At 41.9% G+C, this 18,692-nt stretch overlaps 1 protein-coding gene across 4 annotated transcripts in view; it reads right to left on the reverse strand.

Annotated features, from left to right (window-relative positions):
- Positions 1 to 18,692, reverse strand: part of LOC135085013 (endoplasmic reticulum junction formation protein lunapark-B) — a 30,437-nt gene that overhangs the window by 6,634 nt on the left and 5,111 nt on the right. For 3 of the 4 annotated variants that reach the window (XR_010259989.1, XM_063979792.1, XM_063979791.1), the window contains exons 2-8: positions 16,246 to 16,481; positions 15,421 to 15,553; positions 14,600 to 14,720; positions 7,596 to 7,711; positions 5,594 to 5,723; positions 4,765 to 4,911; positions 293 to 373 (exon numbers count right to left, since the gene is read on the reverse strand). Coding sequence is in view for 3 of the 4 variants with exons in the window: in XM_063979792.1 (XP_063835862.1) it covers positions 293 to 373; positions 4,765 to 4,911; positions 5,594 to 5,723; positions 7,596 to 7,711; positions 14,600 to 14,720; positions 15,421 to 15,553; positions 16,246 to 16,481 (964 nt within the window). In the remaining variant the exon portion in view is untranslated. The remainder of the gene's footprint in view (positions 1 to 292; positions 374 to 4,764; positions 4,912 to 5,593; positions 5,724 to 7,595; positions 7,712 to 14,599; positions 14,721 to 15,420; positions 15,554 to 16,245; positions 16,482 to 18,692) is intronic. The other variant, XM_063979793.1, reaches the window with a different exon arrangement.

An 18,692-nucleotide genomic window follows, 5' to 3' on the forward strand; every position in this document is an offset into this window, starting at 1 on the left:
TCAATAAATCAATCACTGAACGAGTCACCACGTTTCCAAATCACTATTTCTTATAAACATCCACCATTTCACTCACGTAAAATCTGGAAAAGTCTCAGGGCTCATATTTTCAGCGTGCCAATGAGTGCTAAAGAAGTGTCAAATTGTTGCAAAAAACGGTTCTGTTTGAGGTAACGGCTCAGCTCTTTTTTGTATTCTTAATACTGACCGCCTCGAGTTGATACGGTTACGATCCCTTGATAAATGTGCGACGACCTTAACTGAATGTTTGTGTCAATGAAATCGTACTTACTTGGTACTTTAGAAACGTCATTTTTCTTCTCGTCGTCACTCTCGCTGCCCGAGCTAGCGATGGAAGACTCGTCTCCGCTGCCTGAGAAGAAAAAAATGGCTAGTTGACACAATTAACCAAGAATTTAGAGACATAGCTTTTGTAAACGCTTCAACCTAGTCCAGAAAATAGAGTGAGGGTTCAATTTGCTGCATAATTCGATTTCAATAGCCCTGAGATCAACAAATAAATAGTTATTCGAGTTAGCATTGTCGCGTTTTGACAGATTATAAAACTGACTGAATGAGGGCTATCGTTTTTATACTTAACAGTTGGCACCCCTGGCGATTGACAGGACCTTACTCTACAGTGGCGCCATCTTGATGAGTGCAAATGCGATAGTCCTCCTACCACTTTAGCGCTCACAAGTTGGCGCCACTGTCTTCGCTACTAGCAAGTGACAGGACCTTACTCTACAGTGGCGCCATCTTGACGAGTGCAAATGCGATAGTCCTCCTACCACTTTAGCGCTCACAAGTTGGCGCCACTGTCTTCGCTACTAGCAAGTGACAGGACCTTACTCTACAGTGGCGCCATCTTGATGAGTGCAAATGCGATAGTCCTCCTACCACTTTAGCGCTCACAAGTTGGCGCCACTGTCTTCGCTACTAGCAAGTGACAGGACCTTACTCTACAGTGGCGCCATCTTGATGAGTGCAAATGCGATAGTCCTCCTACCACTTTAGCGCTCACAAGTTGGCGCCACTGTCTTCGCTACTAGCAAGTGACAGGACCTTACTCTACAGTGGCGCCATCTTGATGAGTGCAAATGCGATAGTCCTCCTACCACTTTAGCGCTCACAAGTTGGCGCCACTGTCTTCGCTACTAGCAAGTGACAGGACCTTACTCTACAGTGGCGCTAACTGGTGAGCGCTAAAACGATAGCCCTCATTGTGTCATTATAATTTGTCTTATCTCCATCAAAACTTCAGCCTAAGGCAGTAGATCGTTGGACACTTATTCATCCAACCGTTGCCAGCAGACCCAGGAAGACAAACATCTACATTGGCGTCCTGCTATGTTGTAATAACCTCTAGCCTTCAGATATTCAAGCTTTACTATCACACAAATGAGTGTTTATATGATCCATATGTACATTCGGTTAGAATGGTTTTTCATGTGTAAAAAAGCATAAAGCCATAAGTGCAAATACTGCTTCCAGTCATTTGCTTATGAGTCCATTTTTTACTGACCTTATTAGCTGACAATGCGACAACAGGTTTTGAGCTTTCTTTTCATCCAACTAAAGTCCACTTTGGGTTGTTATACTCACCGCCTAGCGACCTCTTCGGTAGGCAGCGCCGAACTTGGCAAAACCAACCTTATTAACAGACCATGACATCATATTTCGGGCCTTCGTCTGATACACATAGGGTCCACTTTATGTTGCTATACTCTCCACCTAGTGTTATGGCAACAATGTGACACCATATTTTGGTCCTTCGTCTCATTAATTTAAGGTCCATTTTGGATCGGCTTGAGCAGTATCGTGGGGTTGCTATACTCACCGCCTAGCGACCTCCTCGGTAGGCAGCGCTGAACTTGCCAAAACCAACCAATTTTGAGCCTTCGTCTCATAGACTTAGAGTCCAGTTTACTAACCGCCTAAGGACCTCCTAGGTATGGCGGGCAGGGCTCTGACAGGCGTCAGTAGGGGGGCTAAACTTGCCAAAACCAACCGTATTAGCAGGCCATGTCACAGCATATTCCGGGCTTTCACCTCATACACTTGAGTCCACTTAGGGTCCACTTTACTCACCGCTTAGCGACCTGACATTTAGAGTCCACTTAGGGTCCACTCTACTCAGCGCCTAAGGACCTCCTAGGTATAGCGGGCAGGGCTCTGACGGGCATTAGTAGGGGACCTCCTCGGTAGGCAGCGCTGAACTTGAAAAAACCAACCTTATGGTATCCTAAACGACAGCCAATTTTGAGCCTTCGTCCCATACGTTTAGGGTCCACTTAGGGTCCACTTTACTCACCGTATAGCGACTTCCTAGGTATATCGAGAAAGGCTACAATATCATATTTGCATTGTACTTGCCTAAACCAACCTTATTAGCAGACCATGTGACAGCGTATTCTGGGCTTTCACCTCATATACTTAGAGTCCACTTAGGGTCCACTCTACTCACCGCCTAAGGACCTCCTAGGTATAGCGGGCAGGGCTCTGACGGGCGTTAGTAGGGGAGCATGCGGGCGCTGCTTACGGGCCGCGTTGAACTATTATCGCACTTCGTCTCATACACTTAGAGTCCACTTTGGTTTGCTATATTCACCGTCAAGCGACCTCCTCGGTAGGCAGCGTTGAACTTGCCAAAACCAACCAATTTTGAGCCTTCGTCTCATACACTTAGAGTCCACTTTAGTTTGCTATACTCACCGCCTAGCGACCTTCTCGGTAGGCAGCGCTAAACTTGCCAAAACCAACCAACTTTGAGCCTTCGTCTCATACACTTAGAGTCCACTTTGGTTTGCTATATTCACCGTCAAGCTACCTCCTCGGTAGGCAGCGTTGAACTTGCCAAAACCAACCAATTTTGAGCCTTCGTCTCATACACTTAGAGTCCACCTTACTCACCGCCTAGCGACCTCATCGGTGAACTTGCCAAAACCAACCTTATGGTATCCTCAAACACAGCCAATTTTGAGCCTTCGTCTCATAGACTTAGGGTACACTTTACTCACCGCCTAAGGACCTCCTAGGTATAGCGGGCAGGGCTCTGACGGGCATTAGTAGGGGACCTCCTCGGTAGGCAGCTCTGAACTTGCCAAAACCAACCTTATGGTATCCTCAACCACAGCCAATTTTGAGCCTTCATCCCATACATTTAGTGACCACTTTAGGTTGCCATACTCACCACCCAAGGACCTCCTAGGTATAGCGGGCAGGGCTCTGACAGGCATTAGTAGGGGACCTCCTCGGTAGGCAGCTCTGAACTTGCCAAAACCAACCTTATTAGCAGACCATGTGACAGCGTATTCTGGGCTTTCACCTCATATACTTAGAGTCCACTTAGGGTCCAGTTTACTCACCGCCTAAGGACCTCCTAGGTATAGCGGGCAGGGCTCTGACAGGCGTTAGTAGGGGGGCATGCGGGCGCTGCTTACGGGCCGCGTTGAACTATTACACCGGTCAACAAAAAATTTTTTTTTTTTTGCGCATGGATTTTACTTATTATATTCTGATTATATAAGCAAATTTATATAAAAAAGTGCGATTACAAATCGGAAATATTTGCTTTTTAAAGAGTTATAGCGATTTGAATTTTCCATCTTCATAGTAAAATGTCTCTAAAGATGCACGTCTCATTCTCATTGGGATATATTTATAGATAATTATGGGGGCTTATTCGCAAGAACAAGGGGCACACTTTCATCAAAATATAGTGGGATTTGAGAGACGACGTTACCAAGGCCAGTAAACTGAAAGCATGATAGGGTTAGATTTTTATGAGAAAAATCTTGTATGGAACATGACATTAAATTAGAACTTTACATTTTTAATAAATATTTGGACTCTATTTTAAATTTTCTCTTGTGAGAATGAATCTTAAATGGATGCTTGGTATGTTTTAATAATTAGAAAGAATGAAAGAAAGAAAGAAAAAAAAATATCTGGCAACAAATTAAATCATCTCTATGTTCATGTTTCATACATTCATTGATATGAATTTTTCTATTTTTTACAAATAAAAGCAAATTCAGAACAATTTTTTGTTGTTATTCTTATTTCTAGGTATTAAAGCAATAAAAATAAGCTATGCATAACCCGTGCGCAAAAATGCTGTAGACAGTTGTTATCGCCCTTCGTCTCATACACTTAGAGTCCACTTTGGATTGTTACACTCACCGCCTAGCGACCTCCTCGGTAGGCAGCGCTAAACTTGCCAAAACCAACCAACTTTGAGCCTTCGTCTCATACACTTAGAGTCCACTTTGGTTTGCTATATTCACCGTCAAGCTATCTCCTCGGTAGGCAGCGTTGAACTTGCCAAAACCAATTAATTTTGAGCCTTCGTCTCATACACTTAAGAGTCCACCTTACTCACCGCCTAGCGACCTCATCGGTGAACTTGCCAAAACCAACCTTATGGTATCCTCAACCACAGCCAATTTTGAGCCTTCGTCTCATAGACTTAGGGTCCAGTTTACTCACCGCCTAAGGACCTCCTAGGTATAGCGGGCAGGGCTCTGACGGGCGTTAGTAGGGGAGCATGCGGGCGCTGCTTACGGGCCGCGTTGAACTATTATCGCCCTTCGTCTCATACACTTAAGAGTCCATTTTGGATTACTATACTCACCACCTAGCGACCTCCTCGGTAGGCAGCGCTAAACTTGCCAGAACCAACCTTATGGTATCCCAAACGACAGCCAATTTTGAGCCTTCGTCCCATACATTTAGAGTCCACTTAGGGTCCACTTTACTCACCGCCTAAGGACCTCCTAGGTATAGCAGGCAGGGCTCTGACAGGCGTTAGTAGGGGGGCATGCGGGCGCTGCTTACGGGCCGCGTTGAACTTCCCGCAGTAGGCACACGCGTAGGACACGTAATCGAATTCTTCTATCATCGCCATGCCTGGGGAAAGACATTATTATCATGTGTAAGAAACAGTCAATTCATAAAAGAAGCACATACCATTGAATATACATACATAGAAAAAAACAGCCAAAAACTAAAGACGCGGGAATAGACAAATGACCGCTGACAGCATAGACATAGAGCTATGAGTTACAGACCAAAAACTAAATTATTTTTGGTTGGTGTAAAAAACTAAAGTCGCTAGTGCTACAAATTAATGAAGAGCAGCTATAAGGTCACAAACACACAGTATGCACTATGCATAGACAAACAACGCATTTTGCGCCGGTCCTAAGTTCCTAACCCTTATTCAAGGAAAATCCCAATGAGGGTTTTCGCGATTGAAAAATCCGCCAGGTGGCAATATGTAGACGCGAGGTCCAAATGCTGCATGATTGATTATTTTTGACATGACATTGATAGATATGTCAAAATCCACCAATCACGCAGCATTTGGACCTCGCGTCTACGTATTGCCATCTGGCGGATTTTTCAATCGCGAAAACCCTCATTGTTTAGTTTTTTTAGCGTCCTCTTGGTCGTAATTTTAATTTTTAATTCAGTTTTTTAGGTCACTAAAACAATGTTTTTTTATACAAGTTTTAAACCTTATTGGTCAAACAGAATTATAAATTATTAATGCTCGATACAAAAATAGTAATTAAATATTATAACTAACCATTGTGCGAAGAGCATTCCCGGCAGATGAGTGCCATCCTGTTGCCCGGACCGTCTTTGAGCAGGTAGTCAACCACTTTGTCCAGCGCTGACCGGTTCCTGTCAGGAAGCGGCCGCGGGAGCTGATCCGACTGGAAAGAGAAGACATCATCATCATCATCATTAGGTCATCAGTCTTTTGGTTGAGGAGCACACAAGATAAAATCATCGAAAGGTCATTTAGTTATTTAATTTCTAGCGGTAAGAGTCGCATCTCAAATTAATATCGAAAATAGGGATGTTTCCTGGGTAAAAAATCAAGAGTTTTAATTAGTCCGTCAGTTAGCTTATCAAAAACTACTCGACACGTATTTTTCACTTTTTAAAACTAATGAAAATGTAAAGAGATAAAGCGTGCCAAAGTTCTAAAGAAAAGGCCCGTGACGTCAGTGAGTGCGTAAAAGTGCAGCACTTTGTGACGTCGCGCGGAACTTCAACGCACTATAACTTTGTAATTATTTGTTTGATTGATAATGAAAAATATACGTGTCTAATATTTTTTTATATTAAAATTGACGGACTAAAAAATTTTTTTTAGGAAACTAGCCTATTTCGACGGGTTCATTCAGTGTCTAAGTAGCTCAGTTGGAAGAGCAGTCGCCCGGCAAGCGGAAGGTCGTGGGTTCAATTCCCGCCTTAGGCAGTTAGATTTTTTCAAGTTATTTATAATTTTCAAATTAGGTCATTTAGTCTCCATTGCAGGAGCACGACCTTCTCCAAAGTACCAAAATGTGCAAAATGGGACAAATCATCATCAGGGCTAGCTGATCCGAAATGGACATCAAATTAAATTAATACTTCAATGAGGGCTATCGTTTTTATACTTAACAGTTGGCACCCCTGGCGATTGACAGGACCTTACTCTACAGTGGCGCCCATCTATATGAGTGCAAATGCGATAGTCCTCCTACCACTTTAGCGCTCACCAGTTGGTGCCACTGTCTTCGCTACTAGCAAGTGACAGGACCTTACTCTACAGTGGCGCTAACTGGTGAGCGCTAAAACGATAGCCCTCATTACGTGTCCAGTATATCATGAATATTACTAAGACTTAAATAAAACCAAAATTATAAGCCAAATTAGCAGAATTTACTGTCTGCTTAATAATAACAACTTTAGACACGATCCCAAACAGAATAATATATCATTAATTAATAACTTATCCATATAATACTAATAAAAACACATTTCTATTTGAAAATCTACCAAAACTACATTAATTGCTGAATTGTTGATACCAAAGTGTAGAGATAGAAAGTATTAATATCGCGTGACTGAATAATGACATACAAATACTGGCATTTTAATGTGCAGTTAATAAATAAAATATCGCAACAAAATAATAAATAATACAAAATTATAAATCACAAATAACAATATTTATAATACTGATTAAGCAAGAAGTTAGCGAAAAGTTTACCGCTGACGTTTAATTTCATTTTAATAGAAAAACGATTATTTTATTGTTTTTACTTTTTAGCAGTAAAATCGGACCAAAATTATGCTATTAGACCATTAAAAACGGGACTATTCCCACCGCTGCAACTCCTGTGTAGCCAGGATCTACAGCTTGACCGCCAATAACCCAACCAGTGAAGGTCAAGTTTGTCCCGGGGGAAAGTTAAACTGTCATTGGACCCGCAACGAAATTAATCAGAAGAACATAGGATGATGAACATAAACCTATGTTCGGCAGTGATGTTTTTTTTTTAAAGATTATTAGTAATTTGTCATTACACAAATTACTAATAGTCCCGTTAGCTCCTCGTGCTAAGCTAAATATGTTTGTGTCACGAGTGAGCTCACCACAATAGTCGGCGGCGGGGACCGAACCCGCGTTCCCCGGATCACGAGTCAGCCAGTCCGACCCCTTCACCGTTCGGCTATCGTGACTAATTTATCAGAAGAACATAGGATGATGAGCATAACCCAATGTTCAGCAGTGATGATGATGATGAACTTACCCTGAGTCTAGGTCCGTTGTAAACAGCAAGCGCGTTGTTTCCATGGCCAACGTTATTGCTTATCGGCGTGGAGCTCTGCAGCACCAGTTGTCGCTGTCTCAACTGGCCTGGAGTAGCTAGAACGAGACGGGTTGCTTGCTAAATTTCTCTTCCTTCTGTCGGCCGTTTGGTGTAGTGGTTCAGAACGGACTACTATGCCGAGAGGTCCCGGGTTCGATTCCCGGCCGGGCAGAAATTGAAATGATGAATTTTAATTTCTGTGACGGGTCTGGGTGTGACTATGTATAATATTTATGTATTTTAAAAAAAAAAAAAGTATATAAGTAGTATATCCGTTAAGCTAGCACCCATAACACAAGCATTAAGTTGCTTACTTTGGGGCTAGCTGGCGCTGTGTGAAATTGTCCAAAGATTTATTTATTTATTTATTTATTTATTTAAATAGTGGAAGGTCAGGGGAAAATTAACTGTATCACAAGGGGATAGAGTTCGATATTCAATTAATAAAGTTAAAAGATTCCTTTAGACTCCCCGCAGACTACAAACTTTTAGTCGGCCGATAGCTGGGCCCGATTCTACAGTACCCGGCAATAAATATTGCACATCGACCTTTGGAAAGAGAATCGGTTAATTTCGGCTCGTAGAGCGTTATCTCTGTCGCACACTACCTATACGATTGACAAAACGTCATTGACAAAACATTATTCAATGAAAATATTGTCCGAACTCTTAGTATTTCTCTTCGACAAATACTTTAACACATTGTAAACCACTTTTCTTTCACGACTATCAAAAGTTTTTAGCAATTTAATTCACAAAATCAATTGCACACATTTAAAATAAAGTTTGTTTACACTTAGACAAAACGTCATTGTCAGTCATTGTTTAAGTGCGACAGCTTCGACAGTGATAACGCTCTACGAAACCGAAATTAGCCGATTGTCTCTTTCTAAAGGTCGCTGTGCAATATTTATCGCCGGGTATTGTAATTTGTATGAAAGATCGGCCGATCCAATGTGCAAATGTCTTAATGATTTGTCACGTTACCGATCACCAGATGGCGCCACTGTTCGTAGCACTACTGACGACTGTCATAGTCACTAGTGTACAAAAAGAGGTTTTAATGAGCGCATTGCGGTAGCGAAAACGTCTTTCAATATAGATTCAGCCCAATTTATTTTCTACATCTGGCGACCCTGTGAAGTAAAAATGAATTTAGAAGCCGTAAAAAAGGAGCGCACACGGTTGCGCAAATTATTTACAAGGAGGACAAATGATATCCATCGTATGTTGGAAACGAGTGAGCCCGACGTGGATTCCATAGCTGCGGCAATAGATACATTGGAACCACGAGTTCAAGAGCTATTCGACCATGACGTACAGATATATAAATACCTTGTGGATAGCGGCGATGAAAAAGAGATTGATGATGAGATGGACCAGGCGGATAATTATAGAATGAAATGGACCGCTTTAAAGAGAAAAGTTGACCGTTTAGTGTCACACGATGTGGCCGATTCACAGAGTTTACGGGCATATAAATCGCTTGACGGATGCAGCTGCGAGAGTGCTGGTTATAAGCGAAACTTTAACTTGCCTAAATTGGAACTCAGAAAATTCGACGGAAACGTAAGGAGCTGGATTGGCTTCTGGGGCCAATTCAAAAAAGTAGACGAAGACCCGCTAATAGATAAGTATGACAAGTTTCAATACCTTATCCAATGCATGGAAGAGAATTCGTCGGCCAGAAGTCTTGTGGAAAGTTTCCCACCAGCCGCCGAGAATTATGACAAAGCGGTGTCGCAATTGAAAGAGAGGTTTGCGCGAGATAATCTGCTGATTGATGTGTACGTGAGAGATTTACTAAATTTGACTTTATCACAGGTAAAACAGCCTCTTCCGCTGACCAACCTCTACGACAAGTTGACAACTTATCTGCGAGCTCTGGAGTCGCTACAAGTAACATCGGACAAGTACGCCGCCATGCTGCTGCCTCTAGTGGAGTCTGCGCTGCCTACGGATATACTCAAAGCTTACGAAAGGTACCAAGCTGGATATAACAAAAGCGATGACACAGGTAAACAACTTTCCAATTTACTACAATTTTTGCAAAAGGAAGTTGAGAGTAATGAGCGCATTGCGGTAGCGAAAACGTCTTTCAATATAGATTCAGCCCAATACAACAAGGAACCAACAGCTTCTTGTTTAGTAGCGGGTACCAGTAAAGATTCGAATCGTGTGGTAGGGTGTATATGGTGTGATAAATCGACCCACTCCAGCTTCGAGTGTTTCAAGCTTGCTAAGATGAGTTACGACGACAAGAAAGAAGTAATTAGGAAGAAGAGATGTTGTATGATTTGCCTGCGTATCGGACATCATGCTAAAGTATGTAGATATTTTATAAAATGTCTTATTTGCGCAAGACGACATATGACTATAATGTGTCCTGATATAAACCGTGCCGCGAAAGCTGAGGAACAACCAAAAGACATTAGTGCAGCGATGTCGTCGTCACAAGTTAATACTGTCACTTTGTTACAGACCCTTGCAGTGAATGTCTTAGACAAGGATTCGAATAGAATAACCGTTCGAGCTCTTATTGATACGGGTGCTCAGCGATCTTATATAACAGATGATTTGGCCACAAGGCTAGGAGTGAAACCAGTCGGTGAGCAGTCTTTAATACATCAGTTATTTGGAGGAGCAGAAAGACAATCACAGAAACATAAATTATATGAGATCATTGTAGAAAATGTAGATAAATCTTTTAAGCTCAACATGACCACACTGACTGAAAAGAAAATATGTGGAACGATACCAGCAGCCAGTCGTGAGTTGAGTGCGCAAGTAAAACAGTGGAACATTGCCTTGGGGGACATCGAAAGTTGCAAAGACATACATTTATTAATTGGGGCAGATTATGCTAATTACATTATGACCGGAACGTTTTTGAATGTTACAGATGGGTTAGTAGCCATAAAGACAAAACTTGGGTGGACTTTGCAAGGCAAAGTAGATGGCCAGAAGGACCCACGGGTGTGTACATTGTTTTCGAAAGCGGAACTAGACATTGCCGATCTATGGAATTTAGAGGCAATCGGTATACTTGACAAGCCTAGAGACGGAACAGATGAGGTAATAGAAAGTTTCAGGCAAAATTTGATTATTAACAGCGAAGGAAGATATGAGACTACTTTACCATGGAAGCATGATCGAACTATACTGTCATCAAATAGAGATTTAGCAGAGAAGCGACTATTTTCTACAACGAAAAGATTAAAGGCTATCGGCAAAATTACGGATTACGACAACGCGTTTCAAGAATGGCTGAAATTAGGTATTATTGAAGAGGTTAAACCTGACGACGGACAGGGACATTATTTAGCACATCATGCCGTTATAAAGGAGTCAAGCCTTACTACCAAAACAAGACCTGTATTCGATGCTTCAGCAAAAGGTAAAAATAAATACTCATTGAACGCTTGTCTAGAGAAGGGAGTTAATTTGATTGAGCTGATACCAACGTTATTGACACGTTTTAGAATGAACGCTGTCGGTATTTCTGCAGATATTGCGAAAGCATTTTTACAAATATCTTTGAAGGAGAGTGACAGGACATATTTGAAGTTTCTGTGGTGGAAAGACTCGGAATTGAAGGAGATCATTACATACAGACACTGTAGAGTTGTATTTGGTCTAACATGCAGCCCTTTCTTATTAGCGGGAACAATAAAACACCACCTGGAAAATTACAATGGACCATGGAAGGAGACAGCTGAGAGGTTATTGTACTCTTTTTACACAGATAATTGTGTAACTAGTTTAGAGGAAGAAGAAGTGCCTAAGTTTTCTTCAGAAGCTCGTGAAATTATGGCCATGGGAAAGTTTGATTTGAGGGGGTGGGTAACTGCACCAAATTCAGAATCAGTTCCAGATTATGAAGAGGTATCTGTATTGGGATTAAACTGGAATACAAAAGACGACGTGTTAACCTGCAAAGTAGAGAGTCTGAATACAATGAAACAAGGGAATATTACTAAACGCAGTCTATTGTCTATCGCGCATCGGGTTTTTGATCCAATAGGATTTATGGCACCCACGACTTTGATCCCGAAGCTCATATTACAACGAGCGTGGCTAACCCATAAACGTCATGATTGGGATGATGAGCTACCGGAAAGTTTGACCACAGAGTTTGAGAATTGGCAAAAAGAAGTAGCTGAGTTAAATAACGTCAAAATCCCGAGACGTTTATCTAGTCTGCGTCTAATGGATGGCAAAAGAAGTTTGCATATATTTTGCGATGCAAGCATGAACGCATATGCAACTTGCATTTTTATGCGAACTGAAAAGGATGACGTCGTGAACGTGAGCTTGGTACTAGCAAAAGCAAGAGTTGCACCTAGCAAACAACAAGTCACAATACCGCGCTTGGAATTGTTAGCGGCGGTCATCGGCACCAGGTTGAGTAGGCTAGTTCAAGACGCTTTGAGGATCGATTGTGATTTATATTATTGGACCGATTCGAGTGTTGTACTAACGTGGATAAAAAAGGATTCACAATGGGACAGGTTCGTCAAGAATAGAGTCGACGAGATAAAGAGATGCACAAGAATAGCTGACTGGCGACATATTCCAGGTTCACTTAATCCAGCAGATTTTGTTTTTCGTGGTTGCTGTCCCAAAGAGTTAGTACAATCGGAATGGTGGAACGGACCGTCATGGTTAAAACAAAGTGAAGACACATGGCCTGACACTTCGATTATTGAAAATGTCGCAACGAGTGAAGAAAATAGTGTTCAGGAAATAACCGTAAATGTTAATACAGATATACCAAACTTTACGGATATATTTTCTCAAATCAGCAAGTACTCGCGCATCGTTAGAGTATTAGCATTTGTGATACGATTTATTGAAAATTGCAGAAATAGAAATAAAAGGTGCTTGAATAAACATGTGAATTTTAGCGAGTACAATCGAGCAGAAATGAAGTTGTTTGAGATCATTCAACAAGAGTCTTACAAAGGAAAACTAGTGGCAGATAGTAATATCCAGTGTTCACTAGATGACAAAGGAGTTGCGCGAGTGGTGACTAAACTTTTATATACAGATGGAGACACTTACTTCAAAAAGCCAATATTGTTACCCAGCAAACATGACATAGTGGAAAAATATGTTCGCGAACGCCATGAGCAGCTATGTCATGCAGGTGTCCAGATTATGATTACCAGCTTACGGCGTAAAGTATGGATTTGTGGCATCCGAAGGTTATGCAGAAAAGTTGTAACGAGATGTACCATTTGTAGAAGATTTTCAGTGAAACATTTTGAAACTCCAAGTGTACCATTGCCATTAAACAGGGTAAAGGAAACTTCAGCTGTGTTTGAAACAACAGGAGTAGATCTGGCGGGTCCACTGTATTTAAAGTCAGGAGATAAAGTGTATATTGTTCTATTCACGTGTGCCGTGTTTCGCGCTGTGCATCTGGAGTTGGTAGACTCATTAAGTACTAGCGCCTTTCTTAGTGCATTACGGCGGTTTATTGCACGACGTGGTCGTGTTCACACTATATATTCTGATAACGGTTCGAATTTCACTGGTACCCAAAATTTATTCAAGAAGTTGAATTGGAAAGATATTGAAGCCGAGACGGCGGTAAAACAGATAAGATGGATATTCAATCCTCCTACGGCAGCATGGTGGGGCGGTTGGTTTGAGAGACTGTTCAGAGTTATCAAAGACTTGTTGCGGCGCGTACTAGGTAAAGCTCGCTTAAACTATATTGAGCTGTATACAATTTTATGTGACGTAGAAGCAGTTGTCAACGAGCGACCGCTAACCTACACTGGCCAGAATGACATGGTTAGTACGCTAACACCAGCAATGTTTCTGCACGAGTTGCCAAGTACAAGAGTGGAAGACATAGATGCGGTCGATGCCAAATGCCTCAACTCAGTATCTAAGCGTATGCAGAACCTCAGGATAGAGCTCAGAAGTCGTTTCCGGAAGGAGTATTTGGCATTGCTGATTCATCGCGGTCGGAGGGCTGTGCAGCGGCAAATTAAGGTCGGCGAGATAGTGTTGATAGAGAGTAGCCAGAAAAGGACACTGTGGCCACTAGGCCGAGTCATAAAGATTATGACTGGTACGGATGGATGGCCTAGAGTTGCGGAAATCCGGACGGCGACAGGAGTGATGACGCGACCGGTGCAGCGACTCTATCCACTGGGGCTAGAAACGGAGAATTAGTTTTTTTTGTTTTTCTCTTATTTTATGCTTCGGAGGGTTGTACAAAACCTCTTTTTGTATTTGTCTATGGACGAATGATTTTATATTTTTATTTGTTTGACAAGTGATTTAGCTGTCAATAAAATGTCCGCTTATAGTAAACATCTCTTTCTTTACAATCCCATTTTATTTTCTACAACTAGGACAACGAACTGTGACGCCAATTGGTGCCAAAAATACAACGCCATTTAAGTCTAAACACTTCTCAAAAATAGTTTTTTATGCATGACAATAAGGCAGGTTTTTGACCGCAATCGCACCTGATGTTAAGTGAGATGCAGTCTAGGATGGTACATATCTGCCCTGTAAGTGCCTTTCACTCTCGCCTTGAAAAGGCGAATTATTCAGGAAAGACAGCAGCAGATTAGTTGGTAAGTCTTTCTTTTTGCATGATTATTCACCCATAAATTATATTATTTGACCATTAAATAGTACTATAGCTGGTAAATCTTAAATTAAATAAATACTATGGTACACTATAGTCTGGTCTGCGAGCACGTAGAGTTTTGTCCAATGACCCCAAGCTACCCATCCTTATCGCTCGCGTAATTATATTGCTGTCGCGCTCGCACACTCACTGCGGGCGCCCGTCGCACAGTCGCGACAGCAATATAATTACGCGCGAGCGATAAGGATGGGTAGCTTGGGGTCATTGGACAAAATTCTACGTGCTCACAGACCGGGCTTTAGTAACTACAAAGGTTCTAAGGGTCTACCTGGGATTGGCGATAGCGGGCTAGGGGGTTTACCGGGCACGTTTGTGGTCGGCTGGAACGGTTTCAACGCTTTCGACTGCTCTTCAGGGCTCCCGTACTTGTCCAGGATTTCTTTGGCGACCTGGTAGATAGAATAGCATTATAGAAGTCTCAATAACAATATAGAAGTCATTTAATCCACGCTGCAGGACGACCCTCTCTATTTTCCCCTATCATTTCAGCCATAGCACGTTCACTGCTGAACATAGGCCTCCCCCAATGATTTTCAGATTGGCCGGTTGGTAGCGGCCTGCTACCATTATGAGGTCGTCTGTCCAACTACACCATTGAATCACAATAGCAATATAGAAAAGGTAAAAGGATAATATCATCATCAGATCATTTAATCTCCACTGCAGGACAAACCTCTCTATTTTATCACAGGCAAATGGAGGATAATAATATGGCCAACCACTCCCCACGCTGGTCAGACGGTAAAAATAGATAAGAATGGAAATAGGATAGGGGCTATTCCCACCTCTCGTTCTCAACAATGCAACTCCTTTATAGCCAGGATCGTTTGTTAGTCGTATACCTCGAAATCAAAAAATCCTTGTAGCTTTTCACCTACTCGCATTTCGCAGTTTGACCACCAAACAGGAGTGGGAACGTAGGTAGTATACAGGTTAACCATCACTAAAACCCAAACCTGCGTACCACCAATAAAAATAATAACGACTTCTCTCCGTTGGAGTTTTCATTGGTGACCAAACTGTAGATCCTGGCTATACAGGAGTTTGTTCCTACTTGATTGATCAGAAAACAGTTTTCATTTACCATACCTTGTATGTTTCCGTGTTCATGACCTCTTCGAGTATTTTCTTCTTTTCTTCCCGCATTTTGTTCAGTTTTATTCTATTCTTGTTCAGTGTCCAATTGTAGTACCAGGATATACCGGATCGTAGGAATATTACTCTGAAAGTTAATAAAACGGTTGTTGTTAACTATTGAAAAAATAACCTAACCTAACCCATGATTGGGAATCTAGTTGTAACTTTTTTTTGAAAGGGAAGAATGCTTTGAATTCCTGCATGGACAGAGCAGGTTAAATGGGGCTCACACCATGGGAAGGTCATGGCATACCCTGTAAAATTACTTCGGTGCTCCGTCACTTGCCTTAAGTGGGAAGAACTGCCATCATCATAATCATGTCAAAGAGCCTCTCTAATTTACCAGAAGCAAAAAGGAGGATTTGACATGCACTCCCCACGAAGGCCAGATGGGTTGGGGAGGCCTAATTTGTTCCTATATTTCTCCCTCAGTCGCCTCTTACGACATCCACGGGAAGAGTGGTGTGTGGTCAACGGTAAAATATTTGTCCCTTGTCATCATCATCATTTCAGCAATAGGACATCCACTGCTGAACATAGGCCTCCCCCAACGATTTCCATGACCTTTTGGTAGCAGCCTGTGGTCGTATCGATAACCAACCTATACAGTGTCAGCCCATAACTCCGCTACAAGAGTGGCGTTGTCAGTAGCATTCATTAAATCTTCCTGCGTGCAGTTGTTTGGGCACTTGGTCACGACTTCATGTGCTTCATCCCTCCTCCCTGCTACCTTTATGATTTATGTCAAACGTATAAGATTTAAAATGCTATACTCACAACACAGGCAGTACCAGCAACGGCGAGGCGTATAACAGTGAATGGAGCCAATGGTGACTCCTGCCCACGTACATAAAGTAGTATAATATCGCGAATAGCACGTATAGGCCTACGGAATACGCCATGACGTAGCCGATGACCCTTTTGTGGGTTTGCTCCTTATACTGCCCATCTTGTTCGATGCTTTTTATCTTCGTTTCGAGGGTCTCCAGCACTTCTGTGGTGGTTTTCTTGCGCTGGGGAGAAATGGAGGTAGTTAGTCTTCAATTGCTTACCGTAGAAAACGGGGAAGGATATTTTTAGGGTTTTTATTTCAATGCAAGTGCAGGAAATAGTGACTGAGTTTCTTGCGCTGCTTCTTCTCAGCACTGGAGCATTTATTGTCCCGAAGCAGTGGTATGATTAATATTGGGACATGTAAAAATGCTTTTTAAAAGCCTACTTGCAAAATTAAAATGAGTTTTGAGTTTTAAGTCCTTGGACATCTAATCCCATGTAAGAAAGATGGTGGTGGTTAGATTTCGTTTCTTCGATTGGTTAACATAGACAATGGTAGCCATTGGTTTTTATTTAGACAGCTGAGCTTGCTTTACAAATATCCTTGGACATTTTGCAGTGCCATTTCTATACCAAACAGAGAAAGCAGTTCTGTGGGTGTGCCAGAAAAAGAATATGATCATTTTTATACTTTTTTAATACATTTAACACAGGAATCACATAAACAGATACGAAGATTTAACCTGCAACCTCTGGAATAGAAGTTCGGTACGTTTCATTACCAACAACTATGGGATGTAATAATAGGTGGATTGAAATAAGCAAAAGAATAGAGACTGTCTACACAATATTTGTAAAGGGGACAATACAATGTACAGACAGACGTCACAGCTATATACACTATGGCATTCTATGCCTTTGAAATAAGTGCGCTTTTGCACAAATGGTAAGTTTGCTATGCTGCCCACTACACAACCCACGTCATACACCTACAAAAGGTATGCTGTGTGTTAGCCACGTGTGTTGTATGAATAACAGCCCGAGGCAAAATATGTAAATAAAAAGTATGTTTATGAAGACTATAGACTAAATTAGTTATCAGGACTATTCCCACCTCTCGTTCCCACCGCTGCAACTCCTGTGTAGCCAGGATCTTGAGCGCCAGTAAAAACCCAACCGGTGAAGGTCAAGTTTGTCCCGGGGGAAAGTTAAACTGTCATTGGGCCCGCAACGAAATTAATCAGAAGATACTTAATTCAGTTAAATAAAAACTCGGAAGCCATTTTAGCTGCAATGCCATCGGCGCGTGCGCATGTCATGATTAATTCATCGACGTACACACTTTAATCGGTCATAAGTGTGATTCAATGGACGGTAATAAGAATTCAGATCAAGAGTGTAGTCTATTTCTGTCGGGTGTATTATTTCATTCAGACATGCTAGTTTGATTTATAATAATATATGAGTAGTAGTTGGCCGCGGTTTCGTTCGGTTTTTTACCCGACTGCGCCAGAAGGAGGGTTATTGCAGGCAAACTTTTGCCCTTGTGTTGTCATTCCAGGAAAAATCTAGGAATAGGTCCCTAGATTTATTTTAAAGTGATATGAGCTGTTGTTTTTGATGGTTTGTACTGTGCCAAATAAACTTTTTATTCTTTCATTCCAAAATAGTGCTTCTCCTGCTTGAATTCGTTCTATCTATCATTCGGTCTAAAACTCTCCTAAGATGACAGGCGAGAAAATATTCTAAGAGTGCACAAGGTTTTCAATTTAATCTTGGTTTATCTATCTCACTGCCCTTTATCTGTGGTATTGTCGAAACATTTATGAAATAGGCCATTGATAAGAGTAAGAAGAAATCTCCACAAAAGATTGAGAAGTTGAAACCAGTTTGTAAAAAACAATGAAGGATCAGAATTTCTGGCATGAAGTGGGAAGAAGTATCTACGGGACAAATCCCACCTCGCGTTCCCACCACTGCGACTCCTGTGTTGCCAGGATCTACAGCGTGACCGCCAATAACCAAGCTCCAATCCCACACCTCGTTCCCACCACTGCAACTCCTGTGTAGCCAGGATCTACAGTTGGTTCGCCAATAAAATCCAACTAGTGAGGTCTGGTAGGCCCCGGGAAAAGTTCAACTGGCATTGGGACCCGCAACGAAAGTAATCAGAAATCACTGGTTGGGTTTTTATTGATGGTCAAGCTGTAAATCCTGGCTACACAGGAGTTGCAGCGGCGGGAACGAGAGGTGAGATTGATCCCTGCCATGGTTATTAGGCAATCAAGCTGTAGATTCTGGCTATACAGGAGTTGCAGTGATGGGAATAAGAACGAATTAGTCCTGTAGATGTCTCTTTCCACTTCATGCCAGCAATCCTGATCCTTCATTGATATATGAGTTGCAGTAATATAGGAGCGAAATTAGGTGGGACTTTTCACGTAGATGCT

Source organism: Ostrinia nubilalis, chromosome 27 (assembly GCF_963855985.1).
Source record: "Ostrinia nubilalis chromosome 27, ilOstNubi1.1, whole genome shotgun sequence".
Lineage (NCBI taxonomy): Eukaryota > Metazoa > Arthropoda > Insecta > Lepidoptera > Crambidae > Ostrinia > Ostrinia nubilalis.